Source organism: Herpailurus yagouaroundi, unplaced genomic scaffold (assembly GCF_014898765.1).
Source record: "Herpailurus yagouaroundi ecotype Mexico unplaced genomic scaffold, PumYag 182, whole genome shotgun sequence".
In the NCBI taxonomy this organism is placed as follows: Eukaryota; Metazoa; Chordata; class Mammalia; order Carnivora; family Felidae; genus Herpailurus; species Herpailurus yagouaroundi.
Genome location: NW_024412413.1, coordinates 3,415,718 through 3,434,545, shown reverse-complemented (window position 1 = coordinate 3,434,545; position 18,828 = coordinate 3,415,718). Strand labels below are relative to the sequence as shown.

Below are 18,828 nucleotides of genomic sequence, written 5' to 3'. Positions count from 1 at the left end.
GACAGGACCCCCGGAGAGGAGCCCGTCTTCAAAGGGCAGCCAGCAGGGAGCAGATGTCTGCTCCAAGGGCACAGGTGCCACGTCCCCACCAGGAGGCCACCCTAAGGGCCCCCAATTCTGCCCTTGTGACCAAAAGGCCCCCGGACGCCGCCCCGCTGTCCCCTGGAGACGGCTGCTGCAGCACCAGGCGCTCTCCCGCGGGGCGCTCGGGACGCACTCACGCGAGGGAGACGGTGAAGTGGAAACGCTGTCTCAGGCCTCGGAAGGTGACGAAGGACCGGGGCGGGAAGCTCCTGGTGGTCACCTCGCAGTAGGGCCGCTCGAACTCGCCGGGGGGGCACACGCAGTGGAAGCCGCCGATGAGCAGGTTCACACACGTGCCCCCGTTCTTGCACACGCCGTTGGCGCAGCGGCCGGAGCGCGAGTTCACCTCGCAGTGCTCTCCTGCGGGACGAGACGGGCGGGGAGAGGTCACCCTGCGGCCCCGGAACCCGACCCAAGGGCGGCCGTCTCCGTGCAGCGCGTAGACACCGCAGGGCCCGGGGCCTTCCGAGGACCGCGTCGCAGTCGTCCCGCGTGGTGGCACCCCGCTCCCGGGGGGGCGATCCCGGGACAGTTCCCCGGAAACACCCCAGGGGGCTCCTCCACAGAGGTCCCATCCCTGCCCCAGCCCTGCCGGGGTCCCCGCGCTCGGGGGACAGAGGAACGTGCAGGGGTGAACGCTACACCCCGCTAGCCCAGCAGGGCCTTCTCTTCTGCGAGAATCATCCAGACATGATGAGAATAAGGGGGGGCCCCAGGTCCCCTCCCACAACCGTGCCTGTTGCAACGGCTGCGCAGTCAGAACAGAGGGGGCGACCGGGGTGCACACAGGGAGCACGCTGGGCCCAGGGCCACCACCTCGGGAGGCCTCCCGCCCCACGTGCCCCCTTGCACTGCCCCGAGAGCGTGGCCAACGCCGGACCCCGGTGTGTCTGTAATCCCGCCTGGCCCCCTCGCCAGCCTGGAGCTCGCCAAGGGCAGGCGCCACTGTGTCCCCACATCCCGCCGTGGTGACAGCAGGGTCCCGGAGGCTTCCCCAGAGAGACTGCCTCTGCTCCAGAGGCCTGTCAGACCCCGCCGACGGGGAGGGTCCCCGCGCTCGCCAACAGGGGGGGACACGCTCTGGGAGGCTGGGGTGGATCCCAAGCTGGCAGCCGGCAGCGGTATGCCAGGACGATTGATGCTCGCTCCAGGGACGGGGAGGGCGGCCCAACCCCGCGGCCCAGCCTGCCTCTGCCACACACAGGGGAGCCGCCAGCACCCTGCCACGACCTGTGGACGGACAGGAGCTTCTAAAGAGCAGACACTCACTCCCCAGCTCCCGCCAGTGTTCTTGGTCAGTTACTGATTTTCATTTCATTTCATTTATTTTTTAAGTAGGCCCCATGCCCACCACAGAGCCCATCACGGGGCTTGAACTCACAACCCTGAGATCAAGACCTGAGCTGAGATCAAGAGTGGGACGCGTAACCGACTGAGCCACCCAGACGCCCCCACCAGTTACTGACTTTAAATGAGTGCCTTTTCAAAGAAATGTTTATTTATTTATTTTTCTTTTTTTTTTTTTTTAATTTTTTTTTTCAACGTTTATTTATTTTTGGGATAGAGAGAGACAGAGCATGAACGGGGGAGGGGCAGAGAGAGAGGGAGACACAAAATCGGAAACAGGCTCCAGGCTCTGAGCCATCAGCCCAGAGCCCGACGCGGGGCTCGAACTCAAGGACCGCGAGATCGTGACCTGGCTGAAGTCGGACGCTTAACCGACTGCGCCACCCAGGAGCCCCTATTTATTTTTCAAAGAGAGCACGTGCATGCAAGCAGGGGAGAGGCAGAGACAGGGAGGGGGAGAGAGAACCCAAGCAGGCTCTGTGCTGTGAGCGCAGAGCCTGATGCGGGGATTGATCTCACAGACCTCGGCTCATGACCTGGACCAGTATCAACAGTCAGATGCTTAACTGACTGAGTTACCCACGTGCCGCTAAATGAACACCTTTCAAAATGAACGTATGACATTCACATCTGCACCCCTGCCCCCCCCCCCCCCCCTCACTGTACAAAAACACGTCAGGGCAGTAAAAGCCCTCAGCGGTCTCCTGCACGCCCTCAGGAACGAATCACTTTCTTCGGAGTCCTTTCCTGTCAGTGCACCTGCTTCCGCCCCTCGTTACTGGCTCACAGAATTCCACTAGAGGACCCATCAAAGCTTCAGTCACTAACGTTCCTTACTCTATTATTGACGGCGTGTAGGTAGCTTATAGCTTCTTCCATTGCAAATCTCTTTCAATATACATCTGTGCTGGGGTTTTGTAACGTTTATTTATTTTTGAGAGCGAGACAGAGTGAGAGTGGGGGAGGGACAGAGAGAGAGGGAGACGCAGAATCCGAAGCAGGCTCCAGGCTCCGAGCTGTTCGCACAGAGCCCGACGCGGGACTCGAACCCACAGATCGCGAGATCATGACCTGAGCCAAAGTCGGATGCTCAACCGACTGAGCCACCCAGGCGCCCCCAGGATCTCTGTGCATTTTATTGACAATGTGCATTTGCTGTCCCTGGAGCCACCCGGTAATTCCCGTGCGTGTTTTCCTATCAGCTCCTCATAAACGAAGGAAATCAACTCTCCTGTCATTTCTGTGGCCGCTCCCTCCTGGCTTGAGGTTTACATACTTGCAGCCACACAGAGACGTCGTATTTGCGAACAGTCATATCCATCCATTTACCCTTAGTGATGCCCGTGCTCTTAGATTAGTACAAGACCAGTACGAAGGGATGTGAATGACACAACTCCAGAGACGTCTAATAGGAGGGGCCGTGGTGCGGGGACAGTGGCCTTCAAGCGACAGCAGCTTCCTGGAGCCCAGGAGTCACTGGGATCCCCAGGCGTCGCCTTAGCCAACCGGGCTGACTGACAAAATACCCGCAGACCGTGTGGCTTCAAACAACAGACGTTCATTGCTCAGGGTTCTAGAGGCTGTAAGTCCACGGTCAAGGTGCTGGCCACCCCAGCGCCTGGTGAGAGCCCGTCCCCGGGAGCCCACTGTGCTCACGTGCGTGCAGAGCAAGCTCTCTGGTGTCTCTTCTCGCGAGGACGCTAATCCCGTGTGGCTGGGGGTCAGGGCTTCCACCCGCGAGTCTGGGGGGGGGGGGGACACGAGTCAGCCCACAGCAGGCACGTGCGAGATCGCTGAGAATGTGAACGGACTGCAGGGTGATGTTAGGATCTCATCAATCTTGAACAAGGAAAATGAGGTGCTGTTGAGAGTGGGTGTTAATGGCTCACACCAGACTTTGCACCCGGACCCCCCCAAGCCAGGAAGCCGCCCTTGCTGGGGCAGCCCTCACCCTGTGGCTGGTCAGTGAGTAGCTGGAGGGTCTGGTGCCCTGGCCCAGAGCTGGCCATCTCCGGAGGTGGGGACACGGTCAGCAGACTCTGTTGCTCCTCTCCGGCCCGTCCTGCGCCCCCGACCCCCAGGCGCAGCTCCTGAGAACGCAGATCGTGGGGACTCAGAATGTTCCTGGAGGCCAAGCTCTGACAGTGAGGATTCTAGAGCGTGATCGCTGACCAGCGTAAGAAAACCCTTTCAGCCACCCGAGGGGGTGCTTCCAAGAAGCTCACTTTTGAGGCACAGGCCAAACTGACCTGTGGTCAGCATCGCAAACCAGTGGTGCTCCCAAACACTCTGGGCTTTCCCTCCCTCTCCCCCACGTAGCCCCAGTCGCAACGCCTAAAAAGTACGACTTGCTCCAGGCTGAGCCCCATCGAAAACGGGGGGCGGGGTGGCTTGAAATCGCAGACTTCCTAACCAAAGTCCAGGACCGTGAAGGGGCCAGCAGGCCAGTGACCCCCAGGGCCAGGCCAGAAGCCCCGGCCAGCCCACCCACCTGTTCTCCCGGGCAGGGGCTGACCCAGGGTCGCGTTGGCAGAGAGGCTTGGTTCGCACCCGCTCAGAAGTAAGAGGAAAAGGACAGGAGCCCACGGACCCGCCTGGACCCCCTCGAGCTCCACCCTCCAGGGAAACTGCTGGCCCCAGCTGGCTGGGGGGCTACCAGGGTGCCCTGCCCGCCACAGCGCTGGGCTCGGCCACCGTGCGGCTTATGCTAGTGCACACACACACACACACACACACACACACTCACAGGTGTGATTTATACAGCTGTGCACACACGTGCCCTCACACATACGCCTGTGCACTCACACCCGCCCCCACCCACACTCACCCCCTCACACTCGCGACCCAGTGCTCCTGGCCTCCTCCAGGTGAACAGCCCGCGGGCTTCTTAAATTCCCTGCCTTCCTTTTCAAATGCTTAGCTTAACGTGTGTTTGTCCTCCACACACTTCAAACTCTCTAATCTCTGCTTGAAAAACGTGTATGACATGTGGGAGTGTTTGCTCCCCGAGTTCCAGCTTGGCATGTCGGTGGCCAAGTACAGAGTATTCTGGAACGGAGCCGCAGCGAGGGGACAGGACGGGGGAGTGCTCCCCAAACCGTGACAGCAAACAAAGGGAGGCCCCGCTAGGCCCTTCCCACAGCGCTCCGCCCCAAGGCGTTCCAGAACCAGCGTCGCGGGCTCGGGGCCAGGTGTTCCTGCGCCCCCCCTCCGCCCGCCCCCGCCAGCCTTCTGAGGCCCCCAGCCCAGCCCTTGCCTGCAGCCGGCCTGCAGACGTCCTCCCCGGGCCTGCCTCCGCGGCCCAGAGACAGGAGGCCGCGCGCCCAGCCCGAGAGCTCTGCGGTCCCCGAAGATGTGACCTTGACTCTGGCTCCCGGTTTTCCTGCTTACAGACCAGTTTTCCAGGGCTGCAGGGAAACTTCCTTCCCCAGGAGGAACAGAAGGACGGCTGGCGTGAGGGGGCTCATCCCGCCCGCGGCCACGCGGGGACTTGAGCACTCAGATCACCTGGTGGTCCCATGGGGGGGTCATCCCTGTTTTTCTTCAAGATCGTGCTGTTTTTTTTTTTAATATAAGTTGCGAATGAAGCTGTTTCCATGGAGCCGTTTGTTTTGGTTTAAACGTAAAGTTTTTTTTTTCATTTCCAATAAATACTGGTTTCTTAAGGCTGGTGGAAGAAATGACAACAAATTGCGTGGCTTAAAACAACGGAAACTTATTCTCTCATGGTTCTGGAAGCCCGAACTGAGGTGTGGGCAGGAGGGGTTTCCTCGGAGGGTCCCAATCCTTCCAGGGCCTTCTGCCTTCCCCACTCCGGCGCTCCCGGGCTTGTGGCCACGTCCCCTCCAGTCTCTGCCTTCACATGCACATATGTCCCGTGTCCCAAATCCTCTCCTTTCTCTTACAAGGACACCAGTCACCAGATGTCGGGGGGCCCCAAATCTGGGATGGTTTCATCCTGAGAGCCTTAACTAATACATCCGGAAAGACCCGATTTTGAAATGAGGATGCATTTCTGAGGCTCTGGACATGAATTTGGGGGGACACTACTTAACACACCACAGCAGCCTTCTGTGTTTGTCCTAAAATTAGGGTCGTGGTAAATTTTGGCCTCGGCAACCAGCGCCCGGAGGTGACGCAGCATCTGACCTATGAGGCCGCCTCGCCGGCTTCTGAGTGACATTCGGCTCTGGTTCCTCTGCGCTCAGGGCGTTCTTCCCCAGCCTTGTCCGAAGGCCAGCGAGGGGGGGGCTCCCCACCTCCACAGCCATGCCTTGGCCCGCTCCTCTGGGCCCCACCAACCAACCCAACCACCGCCCCCCAGAGCCCACACCTCAAACCCTGTCTTCCTCTTCCCTGGTGGAGGGGCCCCCACCATCTGAACGGGAGGCAAGCCCAGGGCCCAGAGATACCCCGCTCCTCCCCCTCCCCTCCATCAGTGCCCCTCCCCCTCCCCTCCATCAGTGCCCCCCTCACCTCCATCAGTGCCCCCATCACTTCCATCAGTGCCCCTCCCCCTCACCTCCATCAGTGCCCCTCCCCCTCACCTCCATCAGTGCCCCTCCCCCTCACCTCCATCAGTGCCCCCCTCACCTCCATCAGTGCCCCCCTCACCTCCATCAGTGCCCGCCCCCCGCCCTCCCCCCCGTCACTTCAGGGAGTCCCATCCCTCACCTCCACTGCCACCTGCACCCCAGAGGTGCAGCCTCCATCCACACAACCACAGCCACCTCGCCGCAGACGCCCTGAACCCAGGCCAGCCGCCCACTGACTTGCGAACCCGCCTGTGCTCCACGTAACTCCAGAGAGAGCTTTTCAGAACGCTCCCCTTGCCAGGCGCTGGCTTAGCGGCAACGCACGGCTCCACAAAGACGCCACTCCGCCCCGAGGCCCGGCCCTCAGCCACACCTCTGCCCCCACGAACGCCCCGCTCGCGCACGCCCCACACTCCGGCCACGTGGCCCCCCTCCTCCCAGGGCTGTCGGGGACACGACAGGTGATGCAGGTGGTCACCAATGATAACCTGGTGGTGGCCCCCTTCCTGTGGGCCTGGCCTCCGGGGGCGGCTTCCCTGTGCCCGGTTGCAGTCCTGTCCCAGCAAGCTGCACCCATTTGCCTGACCAGGTCCAGGGCACCCATGACAGACGCTAAAAGGCCCAGAAGCTTCTGGCTCCAGGCTGGCAGTGGCCGCGGGGCTGCTCGTTAGCATCTGTGTCCCCAGGCTCCAGGGCGGGACAAGGTCTCTGGAGCCAACTCTGAGCACGTCCGGCACGCAGAGGGTACCAGGCGCAGAGGGGGCGCCCGATGCATGCCCAGCGCGCGGCAGGGATGAGACAAATGCTCGGAAAATGAAATCATAAAATGCCAGGATTTCCCGGGTCCAAGCCAATGATTAATGCCTGCACGGAATTATAAAAGCTACTAATTCGTGTATTTGATTCAAACGGTGTTGGGAAAATGCTGCTGTAATGAACGAAGGATTACTTTTATAGTTAAACACGCGTTTTGGAGAAGAGGCCAGTGAGGACTCGGGAGTGTTGGGTGTTCAGACGGGCGAGGTGAGCCTGGGAAGCTCCTTCTGTCTGGCACCTTCATTCAGGCCGAGCCCGGGTCTCCTACGGGCACTTCCCACAGCGGCCACCGCAGCTCATCTGTCTACACTGTAAGAATCTACTAACACTTTCTCTTAAATGTAGGTCCTATGCAGTGGGGTGCTGGCGAATCCTGAGAGCCGGCCCGGGTGAGGGGAGCCCCGACCTGCCCATTTCCCATTTCCACGGTGTGCACACCCCCTCGGTCAATTTCAAGCTACCACCTTGACATCACTGAGCACAAACTTGGAAGAGACGTGATAAAATCAGTTTTGTTTTTTTGAATCTATTCTCTGAGTTTTATTTACTTATTTTGAGAGAGAGAGAGAGAGAAAGAGAGAGCATGAGCAGGGGAGGGGCAGAGAGAGAGGGAGAGAGAATCCCAAGCAGGCTCTGCGCTGTCAGCGAGAGCCTGACGTGGGGCTCCAGCTCACGAACTATGCGATCATTTTCTGAGCTGAAATCAAGAGTTGGACGTTCAGCCAACTGAGCCACCAGGCGCCTGAGCCTCTGATTCCTAATTTTGGCTGCGGTCATGATCGCAGGGTCACGAGTTCAAGGGTCATGAGCTCTGCACCGAGGTTGGAGCCTGCTTAGGATTCTCTCTCTTTCTCTCTCTCTCTCTCTCTCTCTCTCTCTCTCTAACCCTCTCCCCCTCTGCCCATCTCCTCCACCTGCATGCTCTAAGATGAAATGAAATGAAATGAAGTAATAAATAAAAATGATCTTACTTTCGGTAACTAACTCGGATCAGCCTTAGTGAGCCCCATCTCTTTACCATCTGATACAGTTCTCATTAGAAACACTATTAAAATGAAACCCACATGTTCTCAGACACACTTCCTGTCCAGAATTAACTTTATCGTTCCTTTCCTGGGAGTCCTCATTCAAGTCAAGTTCGGGCTTCTCACATCCTGACATCCTGCTCAGGGTCAGATGCTCGCTCTGGGTCATTCCGACTCTGAGGAGAATCTCCCCTCCTCCTGCCATGCACCCCCACCACCCCCTGCCACCGTGACGAGTGCCAGCCCCACCCCCACGCCAAGGATCGGGTTCACCTGGGCAAACCGATAGCCGCACTCAATAATGCATACAGTGAACCACAAGCCCCCCGCAGGTGAGGAACACAGGGCTCGGCCTCCTGGTCTTGGCCCCGGTGCAGAACCCCAAGCAGAAATTTGGGGAAGGACTCCCCTTCACAACGAAACAGAAGCTCCCCAGAGCCGAGGCCCCTCCAGCCCCCTCACGCACATGCCCGTGACCGGATGCCTGTCCTACACCAGCTTCGGGGCTGGGAGCGAGGGGACACTGCCTGCCCGCCCCCGGCCTGCAGTGTTGAGCCACAGACCCTCACTCAGTCTGTGGCTGAATCCCCAGGAGAGGCCCCAGCGGGCAAGGGCTGGAGCCAAGGGCTCGCCTGCAAGGTGACTGCGGGGAACACGGGGTTACGGAGGGCAGTGAGGCCCGGCCATCGCTGCTACTCTAATCCCCAGACATGGGGACTCTGCTTTTTTTTTTTTCTTCGTTTTTTTAAGGTTTATTTTTAAGAGAGAGAGAGAGAGAGAGAGAGCACAAGCAGGGAGAGGCAGACAGAGAGGGAGGGAGGCACAGAATCGGAAGCAGGCTCCAGGCTGAGCTGTCAGCACAGAGTCCGACGCGGGGCTCGAACACACGAACTTCGAAATCGTGACCCGGGCCGGAAGTCAGACTCTCAACCGACTGAGCCACCCAGGCGTCCCACATGGGGACCGTTCTAGTCACCATCTTGCAGATGAAGAAATGGAGGCCCAGCACCGTGTATAAAACATATCATTTTTTGTATGTAACAAGCAAGTTCCTTAAAGATCAGGACGCCTGGGCCCGGGAGCCCGTGAACTGGGCTTTGCCGGAACGACTGGGGATCGTGGCCCAAGGGGCAGCGCGACCACTAGGCTCCAGAAGGGGTCCAAGCAGAGGGACAGGAGAGCCCTGGTCCTGGCCACCGGGACGTCACGGTCGGGCAGGGATGTCTGTGCAAGAGGAAGGGGTAGCCGGGCACCTCGGTGTCACTGCACAGAGAGCAGGCAGGCAAGCAGGTGGCGTCGAGGTGGGGCGTGTGTGTGCATGTGTGAGATGTGTGTGTTGTGTAGGTATGTCTCTGGGGTGTGATGTGTGTCTGGTGTGTGTGGGGGGTGGAAGCTGTGTGACGGTCGCGGCAGGAGGGGCGAGGAGGTTCGGGGCCGGAACCAGGGCGAGGCTGATGTGAATCGGCACCTCCAAGACCAAGCTTCAGAACTTGCCCCGTGGCTGCTCCGGGCGGAGACCAGAGAGGTGACGGAGCCCCAGCCAGCCGGGAGACGGGGGCACGGCCAGACAGAGACCCTCGGACCCTCCTGGACAGGAGGGGAAGGGCACGTACAAATTTCTTGACTGAAGCTGCTCAGTAAATAAAGGGACAGTTCGCTCCCTCCTCGTCCTCAGAAACAGCCAAGGGCTTTGAACTAGAAAAACCAGTATTTTCAAAGTCAGCGAGGGAAGAAGTCGGGTCTGAAGCACAAAAGACACTTTGGAGCTTGAAGTTTAGGCAGAATTAAAGATCGATAAGGCGCACGGAGGACAGAGCGTCCGGAGAGAGTGTAGGCCCCACAGTCACCAACACGGGACGGCTTCAGAGTCAGGTCCTCAGACACAAGGACACCGAACCTCAGTCCCCACCGTGGGTGTCAGGTTACTTTGCAAAGGTAAATCTTAACAAACAAGACGCGATCCAGCAGCGTGGTTCCTCGGGGGAAGCACAGAGACGGGAGACAAGGGACAGGGGACACTTGAGGGTCTCCGTCAGAAATGGTTAAACACTGGGAAAACATGTCCATCATCCTTCCACCCACCCAGGGCCTCGGCGGCCCCTTCTACCAAACACCCCCCTCAGGAGCAACACCGCTGTCCCGGGACAGAGGCTTCCTGAGCAAGCCCCCGGCCGGTGCCTCAGTTTCCCCCGCTGCAAATCCCACCCCGAAGGCAGGATTTCTGTGTCTTGCCCTGGAGCAACCCCTAGCACCTAGGAGGCTAGCATCAAGGTGAAATGTGCTAATTCTGCAAAGCTCTGAGCTGAGCACCTGGCAGGCTGGTACTGTGATTTCCCGGTTGTTAACTCGCTTCTTGGGACTAGGATCCCCCCTCCCCCACACTCCTTGTTTGACTTTCTCACCTCCCGGTGACTGGCTCTGCCCTGGAGCCTCCCCCTCCATGGGGCAAGGCTGCCAGAAAAGGCCTCTGCTGCCCAGACACCTGCCGCCCACCCTCTCTGACTCCCCCCCCCCCCCCCGCCGGGAGGGAGGGGAAGCCGGAAGCCCAGACCTTGTCCAGGTTGGGCCTCCTCTGAGCCTTCTCGAATGACTTCATTATTGTCTTTGAGGCAATTTCCCAGAACTCCAGACACACCCATTCTTTTTTTTTTTTTGAATATAAATAAAAAACGCATTCCAGCAGGAAAGGAAAACAATTCTGGCTTACCCACCTCTTCGGTTCTTCTTACCAGAGTCACCGACATGTTTGAGGGTTGAAACCCGGCTAACCGGAATAATCAGTGTGCGTTCTAAACTCCCCGGGATGGAAAGGCGGCCCAGCCAGTGCCAGCCCCGAGCCACACCCGAGGACCCCTCCTTTTAGGAAAGGGGTGCTCTCCCCACCTTCCCACTCCTCACGCCCATCAGAGGGTGAAGGGCACAGAAAATAACCAACCCTCAAGTCAGCTAGCTAATCAGGGGCCCCGAAAAGACACGTGCAGGTTCCGACTTCCAGAAGCTGTGGGCATCGGTTCATAGGGCAAAGATGCCATGGAATTAAGGGTCCTGGGACGTGAGACCCGACCCGTATCACCCGGGTGAGCCCCCTGCCATCACATCTGTCCTCACGCGACAGGGGCCGGCTGTGCGAGGGCAGAAGCAGAGATGGGAGCGGTGTGGCCACAAGCCCAGGGCCACCTGAGGCCACCAGGAGCTGCAGGAGACACGGAAGGGCCTTGCCAGGGTTATTTTAGACCCCCAGGTAAGCCCCAGGACACTGACCCAACCCTCATCACACCAAAGGAGACCGGCCAGATTCCGGAGCCATCTCTTCCTGGGGACAGTCGCCCACAGAAAGCCGCAGCCCTTAAATCTTTCCGCATCTCCCTGAGCCTCAGTGGCCCAGGAGCTGCGCCCCCCAGCACGAGCCCGCTGTGGTGCCCCTGGCTGGCAGCGGCTGAGGACCCAGCAGGCACTAAATGAACACAGCGCGAGTAAACATCACAGGTCTCGGCTGCCAAAGCTGGTGGGAGGCCAACCAGAGGGCCCTGGACACCTGCCCGCACGTGGTGACCAGACAGGGTCAGCTGAGCCGACCACCGGGGCCTGAGTGCCCAGGACACCACCTTGGCCCCTTCAACAGGGCACTTCCAACCCCCTGGAGCAAAGTCACGGTCCCTCCGAGCCAGGGGACAGGCCAGGGATGTGGGCTTAGAACACCGGTGGCGGCTCAGGAGGTGTCCAGGCTCCAGAATGAGGCAGAGCCTGGCAGAGGGTCCTGACCCGCACAGTCCGGCCCCCAGCCAGTCCTGATGGGACACAGACTTCACACTGCCCCGGGGCCTGAGCACAGGCTGAGAAGTCACAGTCCCCACGGTGGGGCCATCCAGGGCCCCCCCCCCCCCCGTGTGCCCTTCTGGGCCTGCAGCTGCCTCTGTCTACAATGTCTCAAGAATGAGCCCCAAGATGACGTCTCAGACACAGGACTAGGATCTGGTTCTAATGACCCAGGATATCTGAGGGTAGGGGTGAGGGTGGGTGTGGGGAGGTCTCCTAGAGAGAAGACGTGCAGGTGGGGACAGGCGGGGGCCCTGTACCCCTTGGAGACAGAGGCATAGGGCCCCCCCGGCCCAGGCAGAGTGGTGAGTGGGCTGGCCGTGCCACCACAGGGGGAGGGAGGGAGGGAAGGAGGGGGGAGGGCTGAGGGTCTGGGCACAGTCCTGTGACCTTGGGAAAGAACCTGCTGGCGGAAGGTGAACCCGGCAGCTGCAAACCCCAAGGCTGGGAAGCGGTGTCCTCACCACCGAATCAGCTCAGAGGAAAACCGAGCCAGTTCTCAAACAGCGGCGTGCCCAAACTCAGCCAGAATGCTAACAGAAACCTCCGTCGTCCATACAAATAGCAGCTCAGCCCCCAGATGGTTCAAATTCCACTTCCTGCGTGGCGCTAGAGACGTCGGGCAGTTCCTTGGGACCCGTCAACGTCCACAAAGGACATGTATTCTTTTTTTTCTCAATGTGTATTTCTTTTTGAGAGAGACAGAGACAGAACGCGAGTGGGGAGGGGCAGAGAGAGAGGGAGACACAGAATCCGACGCAGGCTCCAGGCTCTGAGCTGTCAGCACAGAGCCCGACGCGGGGCTCGAATTCACTGACCAGGAGATCGTGACCTGAGCTGAAGCCGGTTGCCTAACAGACTGAGCCACCCAGGCACCCCAATGACTTTCACTTTGAATGATGATGATGAACTTCCTGGTTTAAGGACGAAACTCGCCTTGCTGACGATTCTTCCAAGGGGACCTCCAATCCCGTGAACCGCGGCAGGAGCTGGTGAACCTCCTCTCCCGCACGGTGTGGACGCCCCTCCCCTCAGAGATGGCCGTGGAGCTGAGAACACAGAGTTTCACGCGGAGGCGCGGGGTTTCTGCTTGGGACTGTGCAGCACGTTCGTGCATCCCGTGATGACGGAAATACCATGACTCTGACAGGAGAATTCAAGATAAAACGTGCAGTTGGGGGTAATGTGCATTTTTTTAACAGAATCCAAGAAGTGCCAGAAGTGATTTTAAATATTTTCCATGAACAGAAAAGATGATTCGGTTTGTATACCAGAAGTTTCTCTGGCCTTGAGCTTAGGCAGATGTCCTCATCCTGGAGAGTTCCCCACAGGGGGCAGGGTCCCCAGTCCAGGGGAGGCTACCACGGGAGACAGTCGGGACCCCCAGCAGGGGAGGCACAGGGAAGGCCACCACGGGGGACAGTCAGGGGCCCCATCCCTGAGGAGGCCACCATGGGGGGCAGTCAGGACCCCAGCCCAGGAGAGACTACCTTGGGGGACAGTCAGGGCCCCCAGTCCAAGGGAGGCCACCACGGGGGGCAGTCAGGTTCCCTGGAAGGCTCTCACACAGCACAAACGGGACATTCCACCCAGGGGTAGTTAGCACAAAGCTTAAACCCAGCATCACCGAGACTCCTAAGTGGCTACTGACCCAGTGATTCCCAGACTACATCTCTGCTAAGGAGCACCTATTTCGATGCTGAGGAGAACCATTTCGATGCAGGGTCCAGTAAAACAAATCGTACGCTCAAGAACAAACAGGACCCTACGAAGAAGACAGCCAGGGCGGCCAAGGTGGGGGCGCACCCCGACGGTCTAGGTCCCGGGCCACAGCCAGGCCTCCCCTCTGACAGGCAGAGTGCGGAGGAAAGCCTTCCCCCTGCCCCCCGGGCTATCAAAGTCGCTGCCTTCTCAGGAATGCACCCCGTGGGCAGACGTTCATCTGTGATGATAAATCACCTCGTTCTCCGTGACGAGAAGATGCATGTATGGGAGGAGGGGGAGGCCTGCCAGCCCGCGTTAGCACATAGCTGTGCTGTGAGAACTGGAGCTGGGCCAGCTCTCACACCAGCGGGACAGAGTCATAAATACCTTAGCGCCACCCCGTCCCCCCGAGTCCCCTCCAGCACAGTGACAATAGCAGCAAAGGCACTGCTTTGAGCACCGAGCACCGTACAGAGGGAGCCTCCAGGACGCCTCCTCTGGCTACAGGGAGGAACAGGCCAGGCCAATGAACCCCTGACCCCATCGTGTGTGCATGAGCACTTACTGAGCACCTTCTGTGTGCCCGGTGCTGTGGCCATCCAGTGCCGAGCAGGGAGCGGATGCAGGGAATGGGGACGAGAGGAAGGGACACGTGTGGAGGCAGGGAGGTGACATCCAGGAAGACCTGGGGGAACCTGCACTCATCACGCAGTCGGTGGCTCTGCGCTCCCGCAGACACGCTGGCGGGACTGCTGTCTGTGTGGGGCCGTCCTCGGCGCATGTGGGCAGCACGTGTGGCCTCCACCCCCCGATCCCACCCCCTGCTGTCCCCGGGGGCAGAATCACCCCGGTTAGAACGGCCGGGCCAGATACTGTGCTGCTCTGCACCTCGTCTCTCCGCTTACAGACGGGGCCATGTTGCTGATGTGGGGACTGGGGTAACACATGTGGAATCATCTAGAACAGCACAGCGCACCGAAGGCTAGTGAATATTAGCCCTAAGTTACCGTTGTCCTGAGAGGCAGGGAAATGAGGGGATCACACCCAAGGTGAGAGCAGAGCAACCAACACATAAACACAGCACCGAGGAAGTCGGGAAACCTTCCAGAACCTTCCAGAGCAGGGGACGGCGCTGAGGCGGATTCTGAGGGAGGTGATGGCAGCAGGCAACAGGTGCAGAAGCGAGGATTAGGAAGAAGGGGACGGCGACCTTTGGGGGGGTTTAGCCAAAACCAAACCCCGCTGTTTACGACCCGAGACACCGAGGGTCTGCCGAGTTCTAGAGGAAATCAGGACGGCGACCATGACGCCTTCAGCCATAATGTCCTGCTGCTCTCAGAGTGGGGTCACTTGCGGACCCCGACTACCGCCCCAGCGCACAGCCCTCCATCGCTGGGGCCTCGGTCCTTCTCTCAGGCCAGCATGGATTTAAAAAAAACACAGGATTGCTGCTGGCGGTGTTTTCTCCAGCACCAAATTCAGAGAGCTTCGCCTCAGATTAACTGACACCTTCCTTCACCCAGCCCGTCTCCTGTCCATCGGCAGCACAGGAAGCCGGGGTCCTCCGGGGGCCTTGGGCCGCTTCCAACTTCCCCACGGCGGCCTGGGCTCGGCTTACCCAGGAGCAAGTAACAAAACCCCCTCGACGACAAGGCAGCCTTCAGCACCAGCAAATGAACGCAATTACCTCCCGCAAGAGGAGGGGGGCTTCAAAGGGAGAAAGGGAGAGACGGAGGAAGGGGGACTGAGTCCAAACAATCAGTCTGGGCCTGTCTTATCTCCGAGGGAAACACAGATGATGACTTCAGGGCCAGAGACACTCAGATGAGTCCCACGCCAATCACGGCCTCTCAGCGGATCTTCTGACACGCGGGGCCGTTTCCGGTCATTATTTCTCTAGCAATGACTCCCGTGATGAAAACGAAATCTAAGAACTTTGGAAGTCCCTTCCATGTAGCAGGTCGATCCCTCTTCAGAGAGAATCCACGGGTCCCTAGCAGCCACGGTTTACCCAGCCCAGACATGGCCCTGGGCTTACGTCCGGGACTTCTGGAACCCAGGCCTGCTGCTGTGGCCCCTGAGGCGAAGCTGGTCTCCCCGCTCACCTTAGACCCCATCCTAGGCCTCCATCAGAGCGCAGAGGGTGCCTGAGGGACTGTCCCCTGCCAGGTCCCCACTGCCACGTGTCTTGATCAGTGAAAGGGCCAGTCACGCAGACAACCCAAGGTGCCCCACCCGACTGGGCAGGGGCAGGTCTGATGTGTGCAGTGGCCGGGCATACAGTAGGCACTCCATTAATACTCGGGGGGCAAGGGAGTAATTGAACGCCAGCTGAGTCCCTAGAGCACACCAGCCCTTTCCCAGGGTCAAGAGCCACAGCATCACCGCTTGAAGTCACGGGCGGAAGCACTCCCCGTCTAGGCCACGGGCAAGGGAGGGGGGAGGGGACAGCAGCTCACGGGGGAGGCCTCCCCGTCACCAGCGCTGGCACATCTGGTCAGCCGCTTCAGGAGAAGTCGAGAGCCCAGCTCGTCACGGTGATCGGGGAAGGAGAGGTCGGGGCACACCGGGACCGTGTGGTGAGCGCCCACTACAATCCAGGGCAGGGAGGAGCGGGGGAGAGGGGAGCCTGGTCCAGGCCTGTGGGCACAGCCAGAGCCCCGACAACGTAGGCAGGAACTGCGGGGGCAGGGGTCTCCTGAGCCTCCCGTCCGGGCCCACCACCATGCCCCAGTGTAGCCAGGAATCCAGGGTTAACACTCCGAGCCAGCGGGGCAGACCCTGCTGGAGCCCCACAAAACAGACGGACAGCCAGCCAGCCACAAAGAGGCATGGGGAGGAGGGGAGGACACAGGGCAGGCGGTCAGGTGCCTTTCTTGCCACGCCGTACTCCGGATCATAACCAGGCTGGGGCTCAGACACGGTAAACCCCCACCTCCTCGGGCTGCCAAACGGCCTCTCTCTGGCGCGTTTCCTCCTCTTCTGACTCAGAGCGCCAGGCACGGCCGTCTTCCTCCCACTGTGCCCCCCACCCCGGGTTTACTCTTCCTGCTTAACACACACCGGCTAATGCCGTAAACCCCTGTGCTAAGCTCCATAAACGGTGCCACGTCCCACACAAGCAGATAATGATTTTTCGGCTGTTTATACTAAACAGGATAACCGGGGCCACAGTCCCTACTGGAATCGCAAAGCTACGTCCGGCATGAATGAGGTCCCACCTAATCCTAGACGGCTTCCCCAAAACGCCAGACCGCTCTCAGGCCACCGGAAACTTTTCAAATGGGCTGTGATCTTAGGCAACACGCGATCGAAGGCCAAGGCCAGGACGTGCACATCGTGCTGCTCTGACTACCTATTTCTAAACACCCACCGCCGGCTGCCTGGGGAGCAATTCGTCTTCGCGACGAGTCAGGACGTCTCAGGGCAAGTGTGCGTTCAAGGAGGAGGAGACGTAACCTCTACAGCGACCACCGGGCGTGAAACACCAACACCGGCGCTCCAGACCCGCGTGATCAGCGGCTCGTGATCTCCATCCCAGTCACACTGTTTACAGTAGCCAATTAAACCCGAAGCCCGGAATGAAGTGCCTCCAACCTGAAGCCGCCTAAGGAAGCGCGTGTCATCTCCCGCACATGGGTTTTCAGGTGGCCCTCACGCCGTCATCGCTCTCGGAGAGAGGGCGACTCCAGTCACACGCGGTCAACAGGGACCTGCAAGGGCTCGTCAGGAAGCCTGCCTCCCGCCCGCCCGCCGGCTAAGGACATGCGGCTCCCGGCGTCACCACCAAGGCCACGGACTGGCGCCGGGCAGGGGAGTGGACCGAGGGAGCCAGCGAGGGACCCCCCGCGTGCGACCCCGCCCGGGGCCCGGGGAGCGACACGTACCTGTGAAATCCTGCAGACACTCGCAGGTGTAACCGCCCTCGCGGCTGCGACAGCGGCCGTGGGTGCCGCAGGGGCTGGAGTAGCACAGGTCGATCTCCGTCTCGCAGGAGTCGCCCGTGAAGCCGGGCGGGCAGCGGCAGCGCAGCCCGTTGATGGGGTGGATGGGCCGGAAGAGCACGGTGGTGGAGCTGATGAAGGGCGCCGAGCTGTCGAACTTGAGCACGGACACGCATTTCATGTAGTTCTCGCAGGGCTCCCGCAGGCAGATGTTGTCGTCGAAGGGCAGCACGCGCTGGGCGGACACGGCCGTCAGCAGCGTGCGGTTCAGGTAGATCTGCTCCTGCAGGTCCTCCGACGGGAAGAACTTGTCCCGGACGCCGCCGGGGAGCAAGGCCGAGAAGGTCACGTTCAGGATGTTGGAGCTGACGTCCGTGTCGTTCTGGATGTTGAAGACGAAGACGTCGTCCTTGGTGGTAGACAGCACCGTGGCCACGCCCTCCACGAAGAGGGACAGCAGCGGGGAGAGGAACTTCTCCTGCGACATGTTCTCCAGGCGGACGGTGATGCTGTTGGTCAGCATATCGTCCGTGATGATGGTGACCCGCAGGGTGCAGAGCGCGACGACACTGTGGATGCCATCTGTGGACACAAGGAGGGTCGGGGTCACTCGGGGTCCGGGTCCCCGCCAGCCCCACCCGGGCACGGCCGGCCGAAGCGAGCCCCACGCCCCGCCCCCACCGCGACCGCCGCCTTGACCCCTGCCTTCCGGGCCCCCCATTCCTCTCCCTCCACACCCGGCTTCCCAAAGCACAGCTCCTGTTGAGTCTGTCTTGCTCGAAAGAACCCTGCGGACCCCCAACCACTCAGCAGGACATCCCAGGGCCACCGCCACCTGGGTCCCCCGCCTCGCACGCTCTGCTCCAGACACGTGGGGCCACTGAGCCCCCTTCTACCACCTCTGCACCCGTCTCAGACCCCGGGAGCCCCCACTCCCATCCCACCCGCCCACAGCCCAGCCCAGACCCCATGGCGTCCAGGATGCTGCTGTCCAGGTACGGCCTTGCTCCACGCCATGTTGAAGGGTTTTCTGTGCTGAGCTGCACCCTATTCATCCCTACGTGCCCAGCACACGGCGGATGCTCGGCAAATGCTGCTTTACAAAGACACGTACAAGACAGGGCTGCACCTCACCCGACAAGGGTCAGCCAACCATGAAACCAGCTACTTAGGATTTTGCGAGATGGGAAAGGGATGGGCCGTTCTAAGCCCAGAATCAGGGGAGTCACCCAAGGGCTGGCCCCAGGGGCTCTCCCCAGGGTGGTTGTGGGGTGGGACCATCGGCCTTCCCGGCACCCTGACAGGTGCAAGCACCCCCACCCAGGGGGTTTTCACCTGCCTCCCAGGCCCTGCCTCAAATGTGCTATGGGACCCTGAGAAAAACCCAGCAAAGTTCATATCCCTCTGGCTCAGCTCAGATTCTGGGTCCCTGTACCTGTGCCCCCAACGAGCACACCCCCATGGGGCACAGGGCCATCTGTGCAGGCCAGTGAGCCCCTGCCAGGCAAGAACCCTCTCCCACCCTCTCGCAGCCCACGCCTGACGGGCCTCCCCCGC

General features: G+C 60.2%; 1 protein-coding gene across 1 annotated transcript in view; it reads right to left on the bottom strand.

Annotated features, from left to right (window-relative positions):
* CELSR1 (cadherin EGF LAG seven-pass G-type receptor 1) overlaps positions 1-17,992 on the bottom strand; it is an 84,169-nt gene extending 66,177 nt beyond the window's left edge. The window contains exons 1-2 of the mRNA XM_040491813.1: positions 17,215-17,992; positions 222-444 (exon numbers count right to left, since the gene is read on the bottom strand). Of these exons, the coding sequence (XP_040347747.1) occupies positions 222-444; positions 17,215-17,992 (1,001 nt within the window). The remainder of the gene's footprint in view (positions 1-221; positions 445-17,214) is intronic.
* Positions 17,993-18,828: the final 836 nt, after the last annotated feature.